A 27,038-nucleotide genomic window follows, 5' to 3' on the forward strand; every position below is an offset into this window, starting at 1 on the left:
GTGGGAATGTAAAACAGTGCAGCTGTGTGGAAAAAAGTTTGGCGGTTCCTTAGAAAGTACAGAATTACCACATAACTGGGCAATTTCCCTTCTAGTTGTATTTTCCCAAAGAATTGAAAGCAAGGACCAGAACACATATTGCACATCAGTATTCACAGTGGCATTAATTATTCACAATTGTCAAAAGATGGAACAACCTAGGAGTCCATCAATAGATGAATAAACAAAATGCGGCAATAAATATAAGAAATATGAATCATAAAAAGGAATGAAATTCTGGTACATGTGACAATATGGATGAACCTTGAAGACATCATGCTGAGTCAACTAGCCAGACAGAAAAGGGCAAATGAGTACGATCTTACCGATATGAAGTGATTAGAATAAGCAAATTCAGAGTCAGAAACTAGAATACAGGTTACCAGGGGTAGGGCGGGAGTCAGCAATGGGGGGTAAGGTTTAACTGGTATAGAATCTGATTGTGGTGATGGTAATGGATGGTAATAATGGCTACACAATATTGTGAATATAATTAACATCACTGAATTATATATCTGAATGTGTTTAAAGGAGAACTGCAGTTTACAGTATAATTATAATAATATTCTTTCCTCAATTACAGTAAAGGTATCAAACTAATGCAAAGTGTCAATAATAGGGAAAATTCTGTGTGTGAGGGGAAAGTATATGGGAACTGTGTATTTTCTGCATGATTTTACCATAAATCTACAACTTCTCTAAAAAAAATATAATGATAAATCAATGGTTTTGGACTCATAGTATAAAAATATGTAATTTATGAGAAAAGTTGGAGGGACAGAGGAGTATAGGAACATAATTTATGTATGCTATTGAAGATAAGTTGGTATTAAACCCAACAAGATTGTTACAGATTTAGGATATTAAATTTAAATCCTATGGTAACCACAAAGAACATATTGGAGAATATGCAAATCCATAGAGATAGAAAGTAGGAACAGGTTACCAGGGAGGGGAGCAAGGGGAATAGCAGATTAGTGCATAATGGGTATAGAGGTCACTTTGGGTAAGAAAATTCTAATAATTGATAGTGAGGGTACAGCAACATTTGAATGTGATTACTTCCACAGAACGGTATCCTAGGAGTGGTTGAGTTGAAAAATTTATGTTGTATATTTTTTGCACAATTAAAAAAGAAAGGGAAATTGAAGAGACAATAATAAATGCAATATGTGATCACTAACGGGATCTAATAATGGAGGAGAAACAGCTCAAACAGGCATTATTAGGGCATACGGAAAAAAATGGGATAGAGACGGTAAACTTTACAGCAATTTTAAAGTTCCTGAACTAGGTAACTGCACTGAAGGTAATTGCATAAGTAAATATCCTTTTCCTTGGAACATATGCATGGAAGTATTATGTATTCAAGGAACATGAGGTATACAAACTACATTCAAATGTTCAGCAGATAGGTGAGACAGATCTATAGAGAAAGAGAGACAGAAAGAAGGATGGGTAAAGAGATGGACAGAATGATACAATAAAATACAGAGCAAAATTTAAAAATAGTCAGATCTGGGTATAGAGAGGGATAAAGGTATTCTGGAATTCTCTTTATGAGATGTAGTATTTTTGAAATTGTCCTGTAAGTTTGAAATTATTTCAAAATAAAAAAGCTGAAGAAAATCTTTCTCACCTTGGGTTTGGCAATGAGGTTTTAGAATACAAAAAGGACAAACCACAAAAAATTTTGATAAATTGGACTTCATCAAAATTTAAAACTTCTGCCTTTAAAAGGCACTATTACAAAAATATCAAGACAAGCTACAAACTGGGAGAAAATATTTGTAAACCACGTTAATAAAGAAGGACATGTACTCAACATATACAAAGAACTATTCAACTCAATAATAGGAAAATAACACCTCCCCCTTCCCCGGGCAAAGAATTTGAACAGACACATCAAAGATATACAGATGACAAATAAGCATTTGACGATGATGAATATCACTAATCATCAGGGAAATGCAAATTCAAACCACAATGACAAGATACTACACATCTATCAGAAGGCCTGAAATAAATAAATAACTGACAAAACCAAGGGCTAGCAAGGATGCGGACTAACTAAAACTTTCATACAATGCTGTTAGGAAAAAAAAATAAGACAGCCAGTTTGGAAAACAGTTCAGTAGTTTCTTAGTAAGGTATACACAATTACCATACAACCCAGCAATAGTACTATTGGTTATTTACCCAGGAGAAGTGAAGACATATTTCCGCATAAAAACCTGTCCTCTGGTTGTTTTAATAGCTTTAGTCATAATTACCCAAACCTGAAAACAACTCAAATGTCTTCTGCGGGTGAATGGATAAACAAATTGTGGTACGTTTATACATGGAATAACACTCAGCAATAAAAAGGGAAGATGCATGCAATAGCATGAATGAATCACAAAAGTATTCTGCCAAGTGAAAGAAGCAAGACAGTAAAGGCTGGCTTATTTTATGATATTCTGGAAAAGGCAAAACTATAGGAATGGAAATCTGATCAGTGGTTGCCAATAGCTAAGGGTAGAGTAAAAGGGCACAAGGAACTTTTTAGGTGATAGAAATTATCTACATCTTGATTAACATGATTGTTTATATTTGTCAAAACTCATCAAACTGTATACTTAAAAAGGATGAATTATATTCTCATCAGCCCAACTTAAAAATAAAACAAAAATATAAAGCATCTAATACATATTGCCACATGGAAAGTGCTCATTAAATTAATTTCCTTACTCAATGCAATCCCAGAGAACAACAAAATTAAATAGAAGGCAGAGCATTTAAATTTTTCTCAGACTCTTTGCCTTCTGGTAACTGTACGCCTGCCAGAAAAACTAAAAGAGAAGCTTTTTAGATATAAGCCTTCAGGCTATTTTAAACCTCAAAGAGTTTGGTCAGCAAGGCTTGAGCTGCTCTAACATAGAACAGTGCATATCCCCAAGCAGCCACAGGTCTCTTCTGGCTGGAGTACTGCTACCCTAAGACTACAGAAGGATTGTCTGGTCAGCCCTATCACATCACACTTTCTTATATACTACTATCTCCTAAGGCTAAGGCCCTCACTTTTCCCTTCTACTTGTCTTTACAGTGGCCAGTTCAATCCATCTGATAATGATTACTGCTTAGTATCACACGACTCCAACAAGCAATCTTGACCTCTTCATATACATTCAGTCAACAAACATTTATGGGGCAACAATCTGTCAGGCACTAAGAGTACACAGAGTTAACATTTAAGGGACTTTACCAGACGAGAGAGAGGTACAATAATCATGATTAAGCATTATCACAATATCACTTACAGAATAAAAATGTTCTAAAGCATTATGTTTAGAAAGAATTGTTTGGTAGAGTTCCTTCACATCTGGACATTGCAAGTAAAGTTTTTATTTGGACACTTCAAAAAATGACCATATTGAAACATAAGGTATTAACGCACCAAAAAATTTCCAGAAAAATTAAACAGAAGTAAGGCAACTGGACATACATGTAATACAAAGCCAACTTTAAAATATTGGATTAGATTTTGGCATTCTTATTTAGAATATATCACTAGCAGAACCTTTTAAAGAGCCAACAATTTCTTATTTTGAACTGCAAGTAAATCATCTCCCAATCTTAGTCTATTTATTTGTAAGCCTTACAGAAAGGCAGAAAAGTTCAAGTTTGGGGACTGTTGTTTAATACCATTTCCTTAAAAAGCTAACAACCCTCTATATTGTCTAAAAATGATTTTACAAAAAAAGTAAAATTCTACCCACTTCCCCCCAACTCATCACTAACATGAGAGTGTGGTATTTTTATGTAGATTTCAGTTGTACTTTCTCATATCATCCTACTCTGGCTCTGTCAAACAGGTTTTTATGGTCTATGACAAAGAAAAACCCACATTTCAGAGTAAATGTACGCAAGCCCCATTGCAGTATGTCATGTCATCCCTGTCTTTACACAAATAGACACATATGCATGCATATGTGTGTGTATACATGTATAAATATAAACAGATAAACATATATAAAGAAATTCCATGAGATTAAGTCACACAGCTAGGCACTAAATTATGGTCTACGGAGGGACAGGTAAGGGGGAGTCAGATATGATTTCCAGGTATAGGTTTATTGCAAGGCAATAAGAATAATGTTAGAATAATGAAAGTTGGAATAATGAAAGAAATCACTTATCTGTAAAGAGGACTGCATTCAGACATAGCCTTTTTGCAGGTAGGGATCAATGATACTGTAATTCTTTATGTCTGTAAACTGCCTATCAACTTCCCAGGCACACAGAGGATGCTCAGTAGATGGTAGCTTTTATTGCTTATTAATCCAGTACTTACTTAAATCTCTATAACACAACTGCAATATTGGTCTAGTTAGAATTACTGCTCTCTGGATCAGCTTTTTATCATTTAATACCACAAACATAGAAATGTTTATGGTAGTTATAACTAAAAAGGTGAAACCAAAGGTGAAACTCATTTTCTTCTTTTACTTTTCTGAATTAATTTGTTAAAACAGTGAATATATTATATTTACATAGGAAACATTTTTTTAAAAACTGTATATGAAAGTGCTATTTTTCCTAAATGAAGATGTAGCTCTTGAAATACTGATAGTACAATAAGAGATTCCTATTTTTTTGGATTAGTGCTGATGAATGGTGTAATATAATTGGCCAGGATTAGGGATCTAATTTGTGGCTTCTACACAGTGAAAATTTCACAGTTCCATAACTAGGTTAACTAAACCACATAATGATCCTCTGAGTTAACAGGCCAGAGACCATATACACATTTTTAAAGGTAGTTTATGACAGACTTCCTTGCTAGCTGAAGAGAACTGGTTATAAAAGAACACCACAAAATGAATCTACTTAAAACAAAATTTAATAGATAATAGTTTAAAAATGAAAACAAAACTAAAAATGATGAAAATAAGTATACTATATAGCAACATTTATTACAACTACCATTATTTACAAACTTAGAATTAACAAAAAACAATGCAAATGTAGCTCAACTATCTTACTTTCCTCTGCAACGTCAAAATTGTGGGGACTTGAGTAATACATGCTTGGTTTGTTATAAATGCAGTACAGTACTATATCTGATTCTACAGGTCTGGCAGTTAACAGCAATTTCTTAACTACACAGCTGAAAGGATGAATGAGCTCTAAAATTCTAAAAAAGTATTAAAGCTCTAAAAATAAAATGACATTTTTTTCTTCCTAAAGCCACTGACTGTCGCTGCTCTGTCCTTCCCCCTTTTCTTCCAAACTTTGCATAAAACCACTGTCACGTGTTTCAGAGCTTCCTATTTACCAGTTTTCAGTATCTCCACAATATTAAGACTGAAACAAGCTACACTTTATGACAGTCTCAAACGTAGTGAAATAAAGCTGAAGTAGCCTCTTATCATCTGATAGCTCCTCTATCATGTTCTATTTACAATTTTATTAATTTTTTTAAAACCAGAAAGCAAATTTACCACAATTAAAGAAGGCTTTGGTAAGCATGCTTCTGCTGATGCAGAAGACATAAATGCAATGCGCTAATCTTTTTTAGCTCTCGTAAGCAGAGAGTAAAGCATCAAAGAGATCATGAAAAGGATATCTGCCCAAAAGAACTTTCTGTAATGGTGTAAATGTTCTATATCTGCATTGTCCAATATAACAGACACCAGTCCCATGTGACAAGTGAGCACTTGAAATGTGGCTAGTGTGACTGAGGAACTGAATTAATAATTTTATTTAATTTTTATTAATTTAAATTTAAATGGTGACATTGTAGCCAGTGGCTATTATATTTGAACAGTGCAACTCTGAAAGAACTAAGAAATCTAAAAAGTTTGTGCCTAGTCTTAGGGTGATGAAGCAGACATAGCTAAATTTGAGGAATATGTCAGATGCATTTAAACAAACAGCTTGGTCTAGGGCACTTCCAGACTAGTTCCATTAGCATGGGGCATCAAAAAAATTTAACATACTCTCTGGCTATAGATCTACCAAAGGAGCAAACACTGATTTTGAAAGTTTTGTGCTATGAAACTATTTACCTAAACATTTTATTATTAAATGTTTCGTATTAAACAATTACATATGTAGGAAATTTTATTGCTTTTATAAAAGAAAAGCTTAAACCAATATTATATGTATGTTACTAAATTAATTCTTATTGGCTTAACCAGTTTATAAAAATCCTATGATATAAAAAACACCTTTAATATTTACATTACGGCACTCTGATTTTTGCCCACCCCCACCCCAGCATCAAACACCATATACCTCGAGGTTATTCTTAACTGCTCAAAGGCAAGCACACATCCAGATGATACTGCAGAATACGTTTGCACTGAGTCGTGGGATTTACTGCATAATAATAACCTAACAGAAGCCATATGTGGTATTCTGAAATAAGCTATCAAAATATTTTCAACAAGAGTACTTTAAGTTTTGCATGTTAAGCTTATCTATACAAATACTGTATAACCTCTAGCAAAAAAAATACATAAAACAACTTCTGTATCTTGCCACAAGCACAAGGCTACTAACTACTTACCATTCATAGCTGTGGGAAACTGAGCCATCATGGTCCTGAATATTCCTTGCTAGCTCTCAGCCATCTGCAACATAAAAAACATTGTGCCATTAATAATACAACAAGGGCATATCACAGCTTAGTACACCCGCTAAGCAGTGGGGATGCCTGTCCTCTCCAGCTCACGCTTCCAACAGAAAACAATACAGAGCTTCTGCTGCTGCTGAACAGGCAGAACGTACATTTGAAGAAGGGTAGGGGATTTCGTCAGGCAATGGTGCTGTCTTAAAAACAAGAACATTTAAAAGAAAAAGTCGTATTTAATAGGAAGTAATGAATAAAGAAATCTTTTGCAAAGAACCAATATTCTTGGAGAAATTAATTTAGGAAAGGAAGATTTGTTATAACCAGGCAAGACTTACTTAAGAGAAATCAACTTTATTAAGTGTATAAGAATTACATGGAAAATCTATAATACTCTTCTTTTTAAAAAATTCAAAAATATCCAAAATAAAAGCAACACTACTATTTAATTAAGCTCCTACTGGTTTATAAAAATATAGCCTAAAATTATTAAAAATATATATAAATTTTATAATAAAATAACTAAATGTAACGGGCAAGCACTCTGAAATAGGAAGAAAGGAAATTAACGGCTCTGGGTCAAATCCCAGTTCTGCTATTTTACTAGCTATACCACGGGAAATTTATTTAACCTTTTTGAGACTCAGATTCATTATCTGTAAAAATACTGTGCTAGGATATGCTTTTTTAAGTATTAAGCACGATCCAGCACACTGCCTGACAAACAGTGGGTGTTCAATAAATGAAGGTTAAGTGCAATAATTTTGAACCCAGAATTCACTGTTTTACCGTGAATAACTTCAAATTTCAAAAGGTCTATCCCATGAATCCTGAGCATATGACCAGTTACAGAGAGTGAAGGCTAGCAAATATATAGTATTTAGTAATTAAACTATAGATCACAATATTACAGGAAGACACTACTAAATTAAAGACTACTCAATATTTTTATCCACTTACCCAAATCATTTGAAGATGAGTAATTCTAGAAGCCTAAGAAGAAATTTGTACACAAGTCATTTTAAACAAAGGGGATATAGCTGTTGTGCATTGTGATAAGCGTCACCAGGGAAGATGGGTGACTAGCTGCCAAGAAGTGTTAAAAGTTACCATTTTCTTAATGAATTCAGTGTGCTCCAAGGTCTGGCCCTCAGCATTCCTGGCTCAGAAATGTGACTGTATCAATATAACAACCAACAGCAATTCACACTAACTAGGTTCCAAAAAAAAAAAAAAAAAAAAAACCGGAATATGAGGCCAATTTATTAATTTATAATGAGAAATTAAATAGTCAAAAGAACCAGTGGTAAGTTTTCTTCCTACAGAGCAAACTATATCATCTACTAAATTTTGATCGGATGGCTGTTTGGTCAGCAAAAGAAGTTCACTGTAATCAGACTGCTCAATGGCATCAGGTATCAACAATGTACACATCTATGTGTCCAACAGGGAAATTCCAGGACTGGGCAGCAGGAGTGAATAAACCTCCAACGGTGCTTTGATTGGCACAGCTGATTTTACTCTTTTGACTGCCAGCTTTTTTCTGTTTACTACTACTATATACCATCCTCCCTCTCAAAGTGTATTTTTTTTAAAGATGTAATAAGCTTTTTTGCAATGGAGCTTTAGCCCTCCTACCACATTTAGACTTTATATGTCACTAAATTCTTTTCGGAAGAAATTTTATCCATGCACAAGTTTTTTTGTTTTTGTTTTTCACTCCCTTCTCAAAAGGCGATGTGAACCCCCAGGTATTAAGAGTTGTTTACTATACATAAAAACAATAACGAAACCAGTGTGGGGATGGTCAGGAACTCCTAGAGGAGGGTATGTTGAGGCTTAAAGGATAAGTAAGATTTAGTTTTAATTCCAATGTTATAAATCTTAGACTTGGGATGAAAGTCTCCCTTACAGCATGGGAGATGACTCCCAGGGATGAGCCTGGCCCTGGCACAGTGGGATCAACAATGCCATCCTGAGCAAAAGGGGGAAAAGAAATGTAACAAATAAAGTATCAGTGGCTGAAAGAGTTCAAATAGAGTAGAGAGGCTACACTTTAAGTCACTATTATGCAAGCTTCAGATAGACACTGCTACCTATCAAAACTAGCCAAACCCCAACCAAAACCACTCCTGCCAATCCTAAAGAATGCCGAGGGCATTATATAAGATTCTACAAAGGTTCTGTACACTAGGATAACTTTCCAGAAACCTACAACCACCAGATGGGTCCCTGGACCAGATAAGTCCTGAAATGCAGAGGGGGGGCAGCCTTTCAAGAACATCAACTAGTTCCATTCCCCTATCTCATTTTATCGACAGCCCCATCTAACAAGAAAATGTTAGGATAGGTAAATACCCCTAAAGAGTTGGATAGCAAGATCAAATGTGATGGTAGAGTTACACAGAAGTGGTCAGGTTTAACAAATGAGTATGATTGCTGAATCATTATATTATTTCTTTTAGTCTCCAGTACCTTAGAGCAACTAGAAATAAAAATCGGAATTGTGGAATTGTAACCCATACAAAACTCTGAAATCTGTTCTACAACTAACTGTTGCAACATACTTTGAAATTTATTGCTTTTATATATATGTTATTTAAAGAGAAGTAGGAGTATAACAGATAAGATAGGATTTAACAAATGAGCATAATTGGTGAATCATTACATTGATATTTCTGTTGGTCTCTAGTATCTTGGAACAGATAGAAAAAAAGTGAAAAATCATGGAACTGTCACTCACACAAACTTTAAAATCTGTTCTATAGCTACTTGTTAAAATGTACTTGGGGATGCATGGGTAGTTCAGTGGTTAGAATGCCCGCCTTTCATGGGGGAGACCCAGTTTGATTACCGGGCCATGCACCCCCCAAAAAAAAAAAGTACTTGGAAAATTTACTGCATTTTTGTATATATGTTATATTTCACAATTAAAAAAAAAACTACCTACAAAAAAAAAAAAAAAACAACTTGGACTTGAACATGTACCTGACAGGGAGTTTAAAAGGTTTTAAGGAGAGGAACATATTTAGATTTTACTTAAGACAGACAACTAATTGTCATGAAGAAATGGACAAGACTGAAGCAGGAAGATAAATCAATGAATAAATGAGTATCCTGTCTAGAACAGCGACAGCAGGGACAGAAAAGATGGGATAAACTGGAGAAAGAGCAAAGGGTTTAAACAGGCATAACTCAGGGACTCTTTGGAATATGAGGGATAAAGTCAAAGGAATCAAAGAGATAACTTCTACAATTATAGGCTGGGTGACTGGGTGAACTGTAGTGACATCCGCTAAACAAGTGAACAGAGAAGGAATTTCATAAATCATGCTACAACTACCAACTTCCTCAATTGTAGAAATTCTACAAATAAGTGTAATACTTTTACCTCCCCAGTTTTAAATTATCACAAGTAATATTTTGATAAAACAAAAAACAAGTATTTTGTTATATAAAACAAACTATATGCATAACAAATAAACTAATTACTTACACATATGCAGTGTTAGGCCCCGACTTTATAAGGTTTCTGTGACTGAGAGAAACAATTTTAAAATGTGGGAGAATCCTCGCCAAAAGCATTATATATAATGCATTTTATAACTCTGAATACTGGCACATGAATTACCAAAAATGGCTCAAATGACAGAAAACATAGATGTACAGAAGACAAATAATGAATAGGATCCTGTGGTCACAAAGCCTTAAACAATTAGATCTAGACCTAAGACCTATACATCTACTGTACAGAAGCTCTGGTTGATAATCATGCCACTTAGTAGATGCTCAATAATCACAGACACAATTCTGAGACAAAACCAGAGAATGAACCAAATATAATGGACAGGGAGGGCAAATTCCCTGAATAAAGCTGAAGGTCCTGGCATTACACAACTGTCTTCACCTGGTATATGGGATTAAGCTTGCATGTAGCATCATATAATCACATTTATATATATGTGTGTGGTAGTTAGATTCAGTTGTCACCTTGGCCAGGTGAAGGTGCCTAGATCTATTGCTGTGGACATGAGCCAATGGCATATGAACCTCATCTGTTGCTGATTACATCTGCAGTCAGCTAGGAGGCGGCCTGCTGCAATGAACAGCATTTGATTTAATTGGCTGGTGCTTAAATGAGAGAGTTCAACGTAGCACAGCCCAAGCAGCTCAGCATATCTCATCTCGGGGCTTGCATCTCAGCCCCGGCCTTTGGAGATGCAGAAAGGAATCATCCCAGGGAAAGTTGCTGGAACCCAGAGGCCTGGAGAGAAGGCCAATAGAAATCACCCTGTGCCTTCCCACGTAAGAAAGAACCTCAGTTGAAAGTTAGCTGCTTTTCTCTGAAGAACTAACTAAATAAATCCCCTTTTATTAAAAGCCAATCCATCTCTGGTGTGTTGCATTCTGACAGCTAGCAAACTAAGACAAACTTGGTATCGGAGAGTGGGGTGCTGCTGCAGTTTACATATACCAAACATGTTGGGACAGCTTTTTAAATGGATAAGGGGAAGATTTTGGAGGAGTTGTGAGGAGCTTGATAGAGAAGGCCTAGAATGTTTTGAAGAGAATCTTGATAGAAATGTGGACTCTACAGACATCTCTGACCAGGCTGTAGACAAAAATGAGATGTGTCATTACAGACTGGAAGGAAGGCAATCCTTGTTTTAAAATGGCAGATAATCTGGCAAAGTTGACCAGTGGCTTTGGCTGGAAGGCAGATTTTAAAAGCTATGAACTTGGATATTTAGCAGAAGAGATCTCCAAATTAAATGTTGAAAGTGCAGCCTGGTTTCTCCTCACAACTTATAGTGAAATGCAACAGGAAAGGGATAAGCTGAAAACTGAACTTCTTGGGTACAAAGAAACCAGTAATTGAAATTCTGGAAAATTCTGGGCCTTCAGGAATGGAGACCCCAGAGAATAGTGCCCCACATGAGGGCTTGGCCAAATGTGGAACCAGTCAGCCATCCCAGAGAAAGCCAGGATTGGACATGGAGTTGTCCAGGAAGGATTTGTGGAAACTCCTTATGTCTGATGGGCATGATCCAAGGCTACTGCATAGAAAGCCGAGGAGAGTGCTGTGGGACCTGTATAAACAGAGCCGCTGCCAGTCTAGACTGAGGGGTTCAGAGAAGGGACACACTGGAGGAAAAATAACTTCAGAGAGGCAAAACCATGGAGGCCGAGGTCTGAAGTCAAGAAGCCTCGGGCCAGGAGAGTGGACCCACCCAAGCCCGTGGAGAGGGTGAGTTTGCCCCAAAGGCAGAGGATGGGCAATCCACCTCGTTGCAGTGGAAGAGTTAGGCCGCCTCAGGCCTTGGAGAGGGTGCAGCACATTCCTTGGGGTTTGGGGAGAGCCTGGCTGCCACCACATGGAGGGGTTGAGCGTGTGCCCCGGAGATGGCAGAGAGCCCGGGTGTGGCCCCAATGCTTGGAGAGGGTGGAGTCGAGAAAAAGGTGGTCTCCCCAGTGTCCCCCAAGGCTGGATTTGGAGAGAGGCAGGCCTCCGTGTAGACCCTTGGAAAGGGTGGGACTGCTGCTTTCAAAAGTCCTGAAGATAAATGATTCTCAGACTTTGAAATCTAATGGACTTTGCCCTGTGGGTTTTCGAAACTGTATGGGTCCGGAGACCCCTGTGTTCCTCGGAACGTGCATATGTATTCTATGACTGTTCCTCCTTTGTATGTTGGCAGCAAATAACTTTTTATGAGTTTTCAAAGGTCCAAAGCCAGAGGATAATTTTGCCTTAGAACAGACCACGCCTGTAACTAACTTTGATAGGAGTTTGTACATTTCTAACTTTGTATTTCACGTATATTGCTAGTGAAATGGTTTAAGGGTCTCTGATATTGTTATGGAATGAATGTATTTTGTATATGGGGAAAACATGTCTTTTAGGGTCCAGAGGGTGGAAGGTGCTGGCTTGAAAGGATGATGTCCCCTAGAAAAGCCATGTTTTAATCAAAATCCCATTTCGTAAAGGGAGAAAAATCCCTATTCACTACTGTATGTTTGAAACTGTAATCAGATCATCTCCCTGGAGATGTGATTTAATCAAGAGTGGTTGTTAAACTGGATTAGGGGACGACATGTCTCCACCCGTTTGGGTGGGTCTTGATTGGTTTACTGGAGTCCTATAGAGTTGAAACATTTTGGAGAAGGAAAGAGAGTCAGAGAGAGCCAGAGAAGAACGACATAGGTATGAGAAGCAGAGAGCCCACAACCCTGAGACCTTTGGAGACGAAGAAAAACGCCTCCTGGGGAGCTTCATGAAACAGGAAGCCAGGAGAGAAAGCTAGCGGATGATGCCTTGCTCAGCCATGTGCCCTTTCAGCCAAGAGAGAAATTGTGACTGTTTGCCATGTGCCTTCTCACTTGAGAGAGAAACCCTGAACTTCACTGGCCTTCCTGAACCAAGGTATCTTTCCCTGGATGCCTTTGATTGAACATTTCTATAGACTTGTTGTAACTGGGACATTTTCTCAGCCTTAGAACTGTAAACTAGCAACTTATTAAATTTCCCTTTAAAAGCCATTCCATTTCGGGTATACTGCATTCTGGCAGCTAGCAAACTAGAACAGCATGCAATGATTGAAGGGCTGTGGTAACGTGAATTTAGTAGCATAATTTGCTGGAACCCATAATGGTATGACAGATTTTAAACTGTCATACCATTTCATACCTGTTACATTTATATCAATTCTGTCTGCCCCATTGTAGAATAATTACCTCATGCATAACAGTTCCACTAATATACTTACAGAGAAATCATTACAATTGAAATTTTTAAATATGTAAAAAATGCTAGATACCTAAGACTTTCACATTTTAAAAAAACTGTTGACACTACCTATATAATCATAATGTTTACCATCTATCACCTGTTCATTCAGTACACATCTATTGATGATCTACTATGTGTCACGCTCAGTACTGACATTCTGATATGTTCCAGGTTCTATACAAGGAGCTACAGACACCAAGGACTTGAGAGATCAGTCTACCAGGTGTCAGATACTGCTAGACATCTTTTATAATATTGGTAATCCTCACACTATTCCAGCAAGGCAGATGATATTGTACTCATTTTACAGATTAAGAAACCGAAAACTTAAATTACTTACCTAAATTCTGTTAATAAGTGTTGAAGGGAAGATGCAACCCTAAGTCTAATTCTAAAGGCTATGAACTTCATATAGACTTAATCTGCTTCTTCCTCTCTTAAATGAGGATAGTTAATGATGAGTGAATCATAGGTCCCTGCAAGCAACAAGAAACTTAATGTAGGTACAATTTCAGGGGAGAAGAAAAACAAGCCAGAGATGCCTCTCAAGGCATAGGTCTACAACATACATACATGCATGCATACACACACACACGCGTACATACAGACATACATACATGGAGTGTTAATTTATTTCTTACCTCTGGGTTTAACCCCCTGAAGGAAGAAAAGGGTAATCAGCAAGTCCAGTTACATGCCTCATGCTTGTGGAAGGCAGGTAGGTGTGACTTAAGTCAGCATCCTACAAACATCTCTCTAATTATTAGAGGTTGTAACATGGAATGATGCACAATCTGGGCAGTTTAAATACTATGTTAATTACATATGGTTTAGAGTATTCATGTGGATATTTTCCTCTCATAAATTAATTAATGGAGAACTGACATTGTTTCCTTTCTAGAAACCAAGGTAATATACTTAATAGACAATAAGCATGTGGCAAAGACTGCTTCAATTTAATATAGTGCAAATCCAATTTGGAAAATGTGGAAAATGATCATACTAAGAGAGAGAAAAGTTGAAATGCTAGACCAGGAGAAGGAAATTCTTTCTCTGTAAAAATCAATAAACCCCAGGCCGGGGTGGGGTGGGGGATGGAGATTAGTTTTAGTCATTGAAAGTATAAAGTCATTCAGTTAGGGTTGGGTTTTTTGTTTATTTAGAACTACAGAATTATAGAAGGCAAGAATCACAATTATTTAGTCCAAAACCCTCAATTTTAAAGATGGGAAAACTAAGAGATTTGCATGAGCTCCCATAGCTAGTTAGTAACAAAACTGATCCTAGAAACTGTACCTGTTATGTACAAGTTCAGTGCTGTTTTAACAATAGTTTCCCCAAACTCGCATGCTCATATAACCTGGGACACTTACTAGTTATAATTCTCAGATTCCCAAGCCTATCACCAGGAGATTTGAGAGACTGGAAATTAGTAGTTAATACATGAATTTGGCCAAGAACCTACTTGAAATCATCTCCCCTGCCCTGAAACCCTTTCACATAGCTACTAGTTTTCTCCTAAAACAAAAACAAAAACACAACACTAATGTCCCTCTGCTGCTTAAATTCCTCCAATAATTGCAAGTTAAAGTCCAAACTAGAATGAAATATAGGGTCCTTAATAATCTCACGTCAATCTACTCTACCACACTGAGCTCCAAACATTTTCACTTGACACAGACATTCTAAATACACCAACCTTTCCTTGACACAGACATGGTTTTTTCACTCCTCTATTCCTTCATAAGAGTTGTTCCCTCTGCCACAGCCGCCACCCTTTCTTCTCATTCTTCAATTCCCAACTCAGTGTCATCTCTTCTTTGAAAGACTACCTTCCCGGCAAATTCATTATGATCTTCTAGGTATGTCCATAACACTTGTTCACCTCACGATCACTGATCACACTGTATTTCAGTTACTTTTTCACCTGTTTACCTGTTTCAAATGTGCATAGAAACAATTTTTAACTTACCTCCGTATGCCTTGTACCTAAATCAGATAATCCAGAGAAAATGCTCCATAGATATTTGAACAAATGAATTGGATCAATGAATAATTTGATTGAGATAGCAACACAACAAAAAAACAAAACAAAGGGAGGCAAAGAAAGAGGGAATGCTGAATGAAAGTATGGAAAAGAAATTGGGGAGAAAACAGATCAGGCTCTAATCTACATCCCTGAAACCCTAAAGGCATCAGAACCATAGCTATTAGAGCAAACTGTTCCATGCAAAACAGTCCTTTCTGTAATGTAGTTGTTTTTCTTTTAAACATACTTTTAGAGATAAAGATTTATGTCTCATTGAATTCTGAAGTTTCATATTGGGGATGGGGAAGAAGGCTTGATAGTTTTTCAATCATACCTTGAATCATGTTGGTTAAATATTGGCTAGTTTAAATAAATAAATTTGGCTGAAGGTCAAACATTCAAAAGTAAGATAATCAAGTTCCTGAAGTTATATCTTATAAAACTTGTTCTAGTATCTGTGCTAGGTACACACAGTCAACTCTCAAAACATACTTGCTGACTAGTTGGGAAAAATGTTCCTGCCTCATCTGGTTCCCAAGGAGATCAAGGTCAGTTTTACATGAAAATGACTAAAGCAAATTATGTACATGGTTATAGTTTCTCCAGTAAAAAACATCTACTGAGAATAGGTATTCCCTATAATCTGCTCCCCACGTATCCATTCATATTTTTGTTCATCCATTCATTTATTCTTCAAACATGAACAGACACTATTAAAAATATATGAAGATGTTCTGGAGCAGCTAGAAGGAAAAATCTGAGATGATGGTATGGTAGTTCATGACAAACTGTGGGATCTGTCCTGTAACTACTTGTTGAAGAGAGCTTTGAAAACTATTGCTTTTTTATTTCTTTACTTTGTATATATGTTATAGTATACAATAAAAAAAGTTTTAAAAAAATTTGAAGAATACTGTGAGAAATCAGAGGATAGAACTAACACTATATGAGAGGTAAATCAGATTATAGTACATGTCACAAAGGAGGTAATATTTATGTAATAATTACCTAACATGAGGTCAGTGTCAAAGTGAGTAGACTCCAGTATCCCCTAGTGAAAGGCATATGGATGGGCATCATTCCAAAATGAAAGTTTCTGAACCTAAGAGAAGGGTTGGTTAAAAGAAGGAAAAATACAAAAAGCCAGTATAACAACAAAATTACTCTTACCCAAAGAGGGCAATTAAAGAGCAATGTGATTACAAAGAACACACTTAACATTAAAAGTTAAAAAAAAAAAAAAAGTAAGAAATCCAGTACTTTTTAAACCATGCTACCCAGGGTTCCAGAAGTTTTAAGGAGGTACAAGAGAGGTGGGGGAGGGAAGAGAAATGCAGGATTAGGAGAGGATACCAACCTCAATGAGAGCAGTTCTGTGTTTTTGTTTTACATATTGGAGCATCCATATAAGATCTTAATTGATAATTTTTTTTTCAAAAAAGTGAACACCACACTCAATTTCCACCCCTTCATTTTAGAAACAGTTAAACAGGAACCAAAGAGATGAAGTAATTTGCCAAGGTCACACAATTTAAGGAACAAAGTATGTCAACGCTATTGTCTTTGGTCTTCACTGTGCGAATCATGAAGAGTCAATATTTAAAACTTGCACATATTTTAGAAAGAAAACTCTAACAATAGTGTAGTGACTGAGTTGGATTTGAGAAGGTCTTGAGGCAGAGACATCAGTAGTGGAGTGGCATAATCCAGGTGGTAAGAATTTGGGCAGTGGAGAAGAAGCATTTCAAGGTAGAATCAGGCGTTTCTATCAAATAAATGTGGAAGGTGACTAAAGTTCATTGCAGATGAGTTTCTATCTCGGCTGACTGTAGAGTTGTAATATTAACCAGGAAGAAGCTCTGAGAAAGTAAGGATGTAGACATCAAATTCAGGGAAGCCAGGAGGGGAGCAACAGAATGTCCAATGAACAGCATTATTCAGGAAAAGCATATATAAGAAACAAGAGAAGAACCTGGTCTTGTAAGAGCTGATGAAGAAAAATCGTGAAAGAAAATAAGAAGAACATCCAGAAACAGTAGTTAAGATTCAAGAGAAAAGAGGAGATAGAGCTAATAAGAGAGTTACAAGAAGCGGATAATCATCATTATAAAATGTCAACATGTTAAGACTAAGCCATCATGTTTAGCAACCTGACGTAAGTGCAGTTCTAGTACAGTAAATCAAACTGAAGTGGACTAGGAAGTAAACAGGAGGTGATCTGTAGATGACTCAAGAAGTGTATTAGTTAAGCCAAGGGGAAGAAAGGGTAGGAGGAAAGATAAGAGGCTTTAGGAAGGAGAGGGAAGGTCACTTTTAAATGGGAGAAGAAAACTATTTTTAGAGGAAAAGGGAGAGATTTAATTCCTAAAAGGGAAGGAGAAGGGAGGTGACCTAACACTGAGTTTGGGTTCTAAAGTGGAAGCAATCAGCCTCTAGAGCAAAGCTAAAACCTGGAACAAACACTTCTGGCCCTGGAAAGAGAGGACAAGAAAGGCAGTAAGAATGGATTAAAAAATACATAAATTTGAAAGTAGGAAAAAAAAGGAGTTGAGAAAGTACAGCTTTTCTCTGCAACCTTTCCTTCTTTTCTTTAGACTCAGACAACAGTCCAAAAGACAGGGCTGATGACAGACTCTTTGTTCTCCACAACCCACCCCCCACCCCCAAGTGCTTAAGAAGAAATTTCTCTCTTCAAGCTGAAAAAGAGAAGTCTGCATGCAAATCAATTCCTATGAATCAACCAGACGTGTGTATTTGAGTTTGGGTTCAAATCAGCTTAAGGTGCACAGGTAATTCAGTGGTTAGAATGCCCGCCTTTCATGCAGGAGACCTGGGTTCGATTCCTGGACCACACACCTTCCCCCCCAAAAAACAAATTACTTAGGCTATACACATCAAAATATTTATTAAATGAATGAATATGGGGTGGGGGGGGTCATTCTAGGCAGAGGTACATGCAACAGCAGAGTGAATAAGATGGTGTTGGAAATAGATGATGACTTATTTGCATGAAATTAGAGAAGAGCTAATAACAATGCAAAGGAACCATAATTATAGAGGCAAAAATGAATGTCATATTAATACCTAGCTGAGAGAAATGTTAAATTAGCACAAACTTTGTGGAAAGAAATTTGGAAATATGTATTTATTTATAGCCGATCTTATTCTAAAAGGAATTAAGGCTCTAACAAAAACACAAAAACACTTCATTAAATTAAAAAGCAGATAGGTAAATGAGGGCAAAGAGAAACTAAGTATGAAAGGTAAGATGAAGACAGGGACGAGTGGAATACAAAATGCTCGTAGCAACATTCAGCACAACTGGGAGTAAATATTAGATATTAGAGAACTATTATTAATTTGGGGGGTGTGTTATAATGATTATATAGGACTTTGTCACTTTTAGAGATGCATAGTTTTCTGTTCAACTTACTCTCAAATATTTAAGAACACATAGGAAGAGATAAATCTAGATAGATGGATGGAGTTTTGTAAAACACTTAAAACTGCTGCATCTAGTCAGTGAATCCATAAGTAAACCTGTAATACTCTTTTGACTTTTGCATATTTTTTATGTTTTTCGTTACAAAAGTTACTTTCATGATCCGACTTGACCACCAGTGCTCCCTCTTCATTGTTGTCCTCTATGACCAGCGGTTATTCCTTTAAGGATTTAGCACTTGGCTCTCTGTCCCAACTCTAACATCATTCCCATGACAATTCTTGTTGAAAACCGTATGACAAGGTGATCCTGTCAATATCCTGGTCTCTCAGTCTTCGACCTGTGTTTCAAAAATCTTATCATGCATCTTACCTTAGTCATCCACTCTCAAGATCACACCCTAGACCTTGTTATTAGCAATAACTGCAGCCCCTCCATAATCCACATCAAGGCCCCCACTCTCTCTTAACCAGCACCATGTTGACAACTCCCTCCTTCTAGTTCCCTGCCTACAACAATTCTTCAGCTCTACTAGGACCTACAAATTACTGATCTTATCAACTGTGCACTGCCCCCCATTCTTCAAGTCCTCATATTCTGCTCATCCAACTTAAATACCACAGTCTACCCATTATTAGTACTCCCTTTTATACATTCTCAACTTCACTCTCAGCTCTCTGTGTATAGTACCCACCAAGAAAAACTTAACTAAATCCAGCTCTCAACATATTCCATGCACACATAAATGAAACTGAACATGGTTGGAGAAATAAATACAGCAATGCTCACGAGTCTCACTTTAGATTCACAACTACTACTTCAAGTGGGCCCTCAGTCTGACAATCCTATATTTCCCAAGTCATTCAATCTCCCACACTCCTCCTAGATGACTAATCCATACTTCTCTTTGAACCTCCAATACTTTTATCCTTCTTCTCCACTCAGCTGATGGCCTTGCTTCCTGCTCCAAAGAGAAAAGGAAAGCTATCAGAAAAGAACTTCACAACCTGCCTCCATTCACACATCTACCAACCTAGCTGTATACATACACATCTACCCTGCCTCCCCTCTCGTTAGGAAAGATAAATCCACTTGCACACTAGATCCCATCCAATCTTTCCCTCATATGGACACCGTTCTACCAATTCTCATCCCTCTCTCCTATATTAGCATATTTATTCCTCTACCTAATTATTCCCATCAACATATAAACATGCCATAACATCTCATCATCATATATTATACTATGCATTTATGTGTTTTTCTATTCCCCACATAAGAATATAAGTCTCATGAATTCACAGATACGTATGTTTGTGTTCTGTTCACTGCTCCATCTCCAGTGCCTAGAACAAAATCTGGCATAGAGTAGAAATGAGATAAATATATGCAATGAAGAGAACAATTTACCAGGAAGGCATTGTTAGGGAACTTGCATATTGTTATAACACAGAGTAAAAATATATGTATTAGTTAGGGTTCTCTAGAGAAACAGAATCAACAGGGAACAATTGCAAATATAAAATTTATGAAAGTGTCTCACGTGACCGTAGGAATGCAGAGTCCAAAATCCACAGGGCAGGCTGTGAAGCCGATGACTCCAATGGATGGCCTGGATGAACTCCACAGGAGAGGCTCACCAGCCAAAGCAGGAATGCAACCTGTCTCCTCTGAGTCCTCCTTAAAAGGCTTCCCATGATTGGATTTAGCATCACTAATTGCAGAAGACACTCCCCTTTGGCTGATTACAAATGGAATCAGCTGTGGATGTAGCTGACGTGATCATGACCTAATCCTATGAAATGTCCTCATTGCAACAGACAGGCCAGCGCTTGCCCCATCAGATGAACAGGTACCACAACTTGGCCAAGTTGACACCTGTCCCTAACCATGACAGTCCACCCCTTGTCAACTTGGCACATATATATATATATATATATATATATATATATATATATATATATCACCTTAGACCATACTTAATTTCCAAATGAAAACAAATAAGCACACATTTTTTCTTTTACCTGACAATACTCAACTGTCCTGCATATAACTGGAAACACATTAAATCTCTCCAGAATAGCGTGCAAATCCTTGGGCAACATTCATTCTTAAACTTGATATCTTACAACTTAAATAGTATAACACAAACAAAACAGCATTACAGTCCTCGTTTCTGTAACTGATCATGTGGTCGAAGTTCATATTTATCACTACCTTCTTCCACTACCCATTCCATGTTCCCTTTCCCCTCAGCAAGCACTTCAGCTGGCCGTGGTTCTTTGCCTGGTGGGGTGACCCAAACCTTCATTCCTGAAGTCTCAGAGCCATTAGTGGTCCTGCCTGGATTGTGTTGTTGCAGTTTTCCATTGATTTTAATCACAGTACTAAAATCAATGGTAGTACTAATAGACGCCCCAGGGGATCTCCTATATTCCAAGAAAACTCTTCTTTACCTCCATTATGTAGTTGCAGTCCTACTTCCTTCTGATAGGGTCAATTACCCCAGACAATAATGTAATCCCCTTCTTGGTGTGTTGATCCAGAGGCATAAGTAGCCCAAAGTGGCCAGGTGGCAATCTTAACTTCCAGTTCAGTGGTATCACTGTTGTTTCTCCTGGAGAAAGCACACCCCGTTTTGGAACTAAAACCTGTAGACCAGCAGAACTCAGGGTAGCAGGGACAGGAAGCAAAAATTTTCCTAGTGGATCACTAGGAGTAATAGTGAGTAGCACCACACCCATTTCCACCCCTTGGTTCCTGGACCCATGGATCCTGGCAATGGGAGAAACAGCACCATACAGCAGACGCTGATTCAGAGCATACACAGCTTCCTGGAGAACATTACCCCAGCCTTTCAAGTTTTTGCCACCTAGTTGGCACCGTAATTGAGTTTTCAAAAGGCCATTCCACCGTTCTATCAATCCAGCTGCTTCTGGATGATGGGGAACATGGTAAGACCAGAGAATTCCATGAGCATGTGCCCATTCCCGCACTTCATTTGCTGTGAAGTGTGTTCCTTGATCCGAAGAAATGCTATGTGGAATACCATGATGATGGATAAGGCATTCTGTAAGCCCACGGATAATAGTTTTGGCAGAAGCATTGCGTGCAGGGAAAGCAAACCCATATCCAGAGTATGTGTCTATTCCAGTTAGAACAAATCGCTGCCCCTTTCATGAAGGGAGTGGTCCAATGTAATCAACCTGCCACCATGTAGCTGGCTGGTCACCTCGGGGAATGGTGCCATATCGGGGGCTGAGTGTGGGTCTCTGCTGTGCAGATTGGGCACTCAGCAGTGGCTGTAGCCAGGTCAGCCTTGGTGAGTGGAAGTCCATGTTGCTGAGCCCATGCATAACCTCCATCACTACCACCATGACCACTTTGTTCATGAGCCCATTGGGCAATAACAGGAGTTGCTGAGGAAAGAGGCTGACTGGTATCCATAGAACAGGTCATCTTATCCACTTGATTATTAAAATCTTCCTCTGCTGAAGTCACCCTCTGGTGTGCATTCACATGGGACACAAATATCTTCAGGTTTTTAGCCCACTCAGAAAGGTCTATCCACATACTTCTTCCCCAGACCTCTTTGTCACCAATTTTCCAATTATGGTCTTTCCAAGTCCCTGACCATCCAGCCAAACCATTAGCAACAGCCCATGAGTCAGTATACAAACGCACCTCTGGCCAGTTTTCCTTCCAAGCAAAATGAACAACCAGGTGCACTGCTCGAAGTTCTGCCCACTGGGAGGATTTCCCCTCACCACTGTCCTTCAAGGACACCCCAGAAAGGGGTTGTAATGCTGCAGCTGTCCACTTTTGGATGGTACCTGCATATCGTGCTGAACCATCTGTAAACCAGGCCCGAGTTTTCTCTTCCTCAGTCAATTCACTGTAAGGAACTCCCCAAGAGGCCATAGCTCTGGTCTGGGAAAGAGAAGGTAATGTGGCAGCAGGAGTGGAAACCATGGGCATTTGTGCCACTTCTTCATGTAACTTACTTGTGCCTTCAGGACCTGCTCTGGCTCTATCTTGTATATACCATTTTCACTTTACAATAGAGTGCTGCTGTGCACGCCCAACTTTATGGCTTGGTGGGTCAGACAACACCCAACTCATGATAGGCAACTCAGGTCTCATGGTAACTTGGTGGCCCATGGTTAAGTGTTCAGTCTCTACTAAGGCCCAGTAGCAGGCCAAAAGCTGTTTCTCAAAAGGAGAGTAGTTATCTGCAGCAGATGGTAAGGCTTTGCTCCAAAATCCTAAAGGTCTGCGCTGTGATTCTCCTATAGGGGCCTGCCAAAGGCTCCAGACAGCATCTCTATTTGCCACTGACACTTCCAGCACCATTGGATCTGCTGGATCATATGGCCCAAGTGGCAGAGCAGCTTGCACAGCAGCCTGGACCTGTCGCAGCGCCTCCTCTTGTTCAGGTCCCCACTCAAAATTAGCAGCTTTTCTGGTCAGTCGATAAATGGGCCGGAGTAGCACACCCAAATGAGGAATATGTTGTCGCCAAAATCCAAAAAGACCAACTAGGCATTGTGCCTCTTTTTTGGATGTGGGAGGGGCCAGATGCAGCAATTTATCCTTCACCTTAGAAGGGATATCTCGACATGCCCCACACCACTGGACACCTAAAAATTTTACTGAGGTGGAAGGCCCCTGTATTTTTGTTGGATTTATCTCCCATCCTCTGACACGCAAATGCCTTACCAGTAAATCTAGAGTAGTTGCTACTTCTTGCTCACTAGGTCCAATCAACATGATATCATCAATATAATGGACCAGTGTGATATCTTGTGGGAGGGAGAAACGATCAAGGTCTCTGCGAACAAGATTATGACATAGGGCTGGAGAGTTGATATACCCCTGAGGTAGGACAGTGAAAGTATATTGCTGACCTTGCCAGCTGAAAGCAAACTGTTTCTGGTGGTCCTTACTAATAGCTACTGAGAAAAAAGCATTTGTCAGATCAATAGCTGCATACCAGGTACGAGGGGATGTATTGATTTGCTCAAGCAATGATACTACATCTGGAACAGCAGCTGCAATTGGAGTTACCACCTGGTTGAGTTTACGATAATCCACTGTCATTCTCCAAGACCCATCTGTTTTCTGCACAGGCCAAATAGGAGAGTTGAATGGGGATGTGGTGGGAATCACCACCCCTGCATCTTTCAAGTCCTTCAGAGTGGCAGTAATCTCTGCAATCCCTCCAGGAATACGGTATTGCTTTTGATTTACTATTTTGCTTGGTAGGGGCAGTTCTAGTGGCTTCCACTTGGCCTTTCCCACCATAATAGCCCTCACTGCACGAGTTAGAGAACCAACGTGGGGATTCTGCCAGTTGCTCAGTATGTCTATGCCAATTATACATTCCGGAACTGGGGAAATAACTACAGGATGGGTCCGGGGGCCCACTGGACCCACTGTGAGACGGACCTGAGCTAAAACTCCATTGATCACCTGGCCTCCATAAGCCCCCACTCTGACTGGTGGTCCAGAGTGATGTTTTGGGTCCCCTGGAATTAATGTCACTTCTAAACCAGTGCCTAATAATTCCCGAAATATCTGATCATTTCCTTTTCCCCAATGCACAGTTACCCTGGTAAAAGGCCGTCGGTCTCCTTGGGGAAGACTTAGAGGAAGGTTAACAGTATAAATTTGTGGCAGTGTAACAGGTTTCTCCCCCATAGGGACCTGGCCTCCCCTTCATTCAAGGGGCTCAGGGTCTGTAAACTGTTTCAAGTCTGGAAATTGGTTAAGGGGCCATGACTCTGTGTTTTTGTAATTCAGGTTAGACTTCTGTTCCCTTGACCTAGAACTCTTTTGTTTATACAGCTCCAACAAGAATTTAGTAGACTGCCCTTCTATTGTATTTCTAGGCACCCCATGATTTACTAGCCAATGCCACAAATCTCTGCGTGTCATATAATTTTGATGCCTCCTTTGAGTACGTTGTCTATTATAATACCCACGTCTACCCTGTCTTTGGTGATTAAGTGCTGCCACCTGGCTTCTGCCAACTCGGGATCCTGTCATCCCCATTGTGTTTAAGGATTCCAGCTCAGTGACAGCAGTTCCTACAGTAATATCTGACCTACAGAGAAGTGCAACCACAGAGCTCTTGAGGGATGATGGTGCTAGTCTCACAAATTTATTTCTCACTGTTCTGGTAAAAGGTGCATCCTCTGGACATTCCTGGGGTGTAAGAACAGGCTTTGCATGATAAATTCACTCTAACATCCCAATCTCTCTAAGCCTCTGGATCCCCTCATCTACATTATACCAGGGCAGTTCTGGCATTTCAACCTCAGGTAATGTTGGCCACCTTTTGATCCATGTTTCAACCAACCACCCAAACAAGCTGTTAACACCTTTTCTAACTGCTCTAGCTATAACATTGAATGCAGAATCTCTGCTTAGTGGGCCCATATCAATAAATTCAGCCTGATCCAGCCTTATATTCCTCCCACCATTATCCCACACTCTTAAAATCCATTGCCACACATATTCCCCTGATTTCTGTCTATATAAATTGGAAAACTCACACAGTTCTTTTGGAGTATAACGTACCTCCTCATGTGTGATACTTTGTACCTCACCTTTAGGGGCCTGTTGGGACTTTACTCTAGTTATAGGTCTAGAAGAAATGAGGGGTGGTGGGGGTGGGTCATGAAAAGAATTAGAAATATCTTCCAAGCCATTTGCTTCAGGGCTTTCATTTGCAGTTTCATCTGGTGAAACAGGATTAATAACTCTAGGGCTAATCCCTTCAGGAGGAGGTTGGGTGGCCAATTCCTCAAGGCAGGCTGGAGGTGGGGCGGCTATGTCCTCAGGGCGGACTATTACAGGGTTATCTAAAGAAGGCTCAGCATGGTCTAGGGTTTCAACCTCACCCCCAACATCATTATCAATCCATATGTCACCATCCCATTTTTCAGGGTCCCACTCCTTTCCAATCAATGCCCTCACTTCAATGGCAGACACCATGCAAGACTGAGATTTCAGTTTACGTTGTAAAGTTGCTACTCTAACAATAAGATTCTGAGTCTGATTTTCAGAGATCTCAAGTCTACAGCTACAGGAAATAAAATTTTCCTTCAGGATACTCATAGAAACCTCTACATCTTTCAGACGGCACTTAAGCTTCTTGTTTGAAGCCTTAAGCCCATCCCTTTCACCCTTTAATGTAGACAGTGTATCTAACAACAACCAACCAACATCTCTATAACTCTTATTTCTACAAAACTCTGTAAAGGTGTCAAAAACATTATCCCCCAGAGTCTGGCTTCATACAAGCGAAGCATTAGGAGAATCGAATGATGATATTTTGACTATTTCCTTTGCCAACTCAGTCCATGGATTGGGAGTGTCATTCTGATTACGGGAATCAGAGTCCTTAGTGTCTCTGAGCCCAGTCAGAGTAGAAAACCATTCATAAAAGCCCATTTTTAAGATTCTGTTCCTTAAGAACCACTCCTGGTACCGAGATGTATTAGTTAGGGTTCTCTAGAGAAACAGAATCAACAGGGAACACTTGCAAATATAAAATTTATGAAAGTGTCTCACGTGACCGTAGGAATGCAGAGTCCAAAATCCACAGGGCAGGCTGCGAAGCCGATGACTCCAATGGATGGCCTGGATGAACTCCACAGGAGAGGCTCACCAGCCAAAGCAGGAATGCAACCTGTCTCCTCTGAGTCCTCCTTAAAAGGCTTCCCATGATTGGATTTAGCATCACTAATTGCAGAAGACACTCCCCTTTGGCTGATTACAAATGGAATCAGCTGTGGATGTAGCTGACGTGATCATGACCTAATCCTATGAAATGTCCTCATTGCAACAGACAGGCCAGCACTTGCCCAATCAGATGAACAGGTACCACAACTTGGCCAAGTTGACACCTGTCCCTAACCATGACAATATACAAAGTAAAACAGAATTAAAAGGCAAATTTGACAAATAATAGTGAGATATTAATATTCTTCTATCAGAAGCTGATAAATCAAATGGACAAAAAAATTAAAATCGGAGCAACAAATTCACAACTCCAGTCCTATGGGTGTGTACCCATTTGCAAATAGTACCTTTAAAGATGTTATTACATAAGGTATTG

The 27,038-nt window shown here is 38.8% G+C and overlaps 1 protein-coding gene across 6 annotated transcripts in view; it reads right to left on the bottom strand.

Moving 5' to 3' along the window:
- The window catches only part of ITSN2 (intersectin 2), a 217,109-nt gene that overhangs the window by 173,009 nt on the left and 17,062 nt on the right, over positions 1 to 27,038 (bottom strand). For 5 of the 6 annotated variants that reach the window (XM_077152259.1, XM_077152256.1, XM_077152254.1 and 2 more), the window contains exon 2: positions 6,593 to 6,656. In XM_077152259.1, the coding sequence (XP_077008374.1) occupies positions 6,593 to 6,623 (31 nt within the window). In that variant the 5' untranslated portion in view covers positions 6,624 to 6,656. Of the gene's footprint in view, positions 1 to 6,592; positions 6,657 to 7,615; positions 7,855 to 27,038 lie in introns of those variants that run through there. The other variant, XM_077152257.1, reaches the window with a different exon arrangement.

The sequence above is a fragment of the Tamandua tetradactyla genome, chromosome 3 (genome assembly GCF_023851605.1).
Source record: "Tamandua tetradactyla isolate mTamTet1 chromosome 3, mTamTet1.pri, whole genome shotgun sequence".
Classification (NCBI taxonomy): domain Eukaryota; kingdom Metazoa; phylum Chordata; class Mammalia; order Pilosa; family Myrmecophagidae; genus Tamandua; species Tamandua tetradactyla.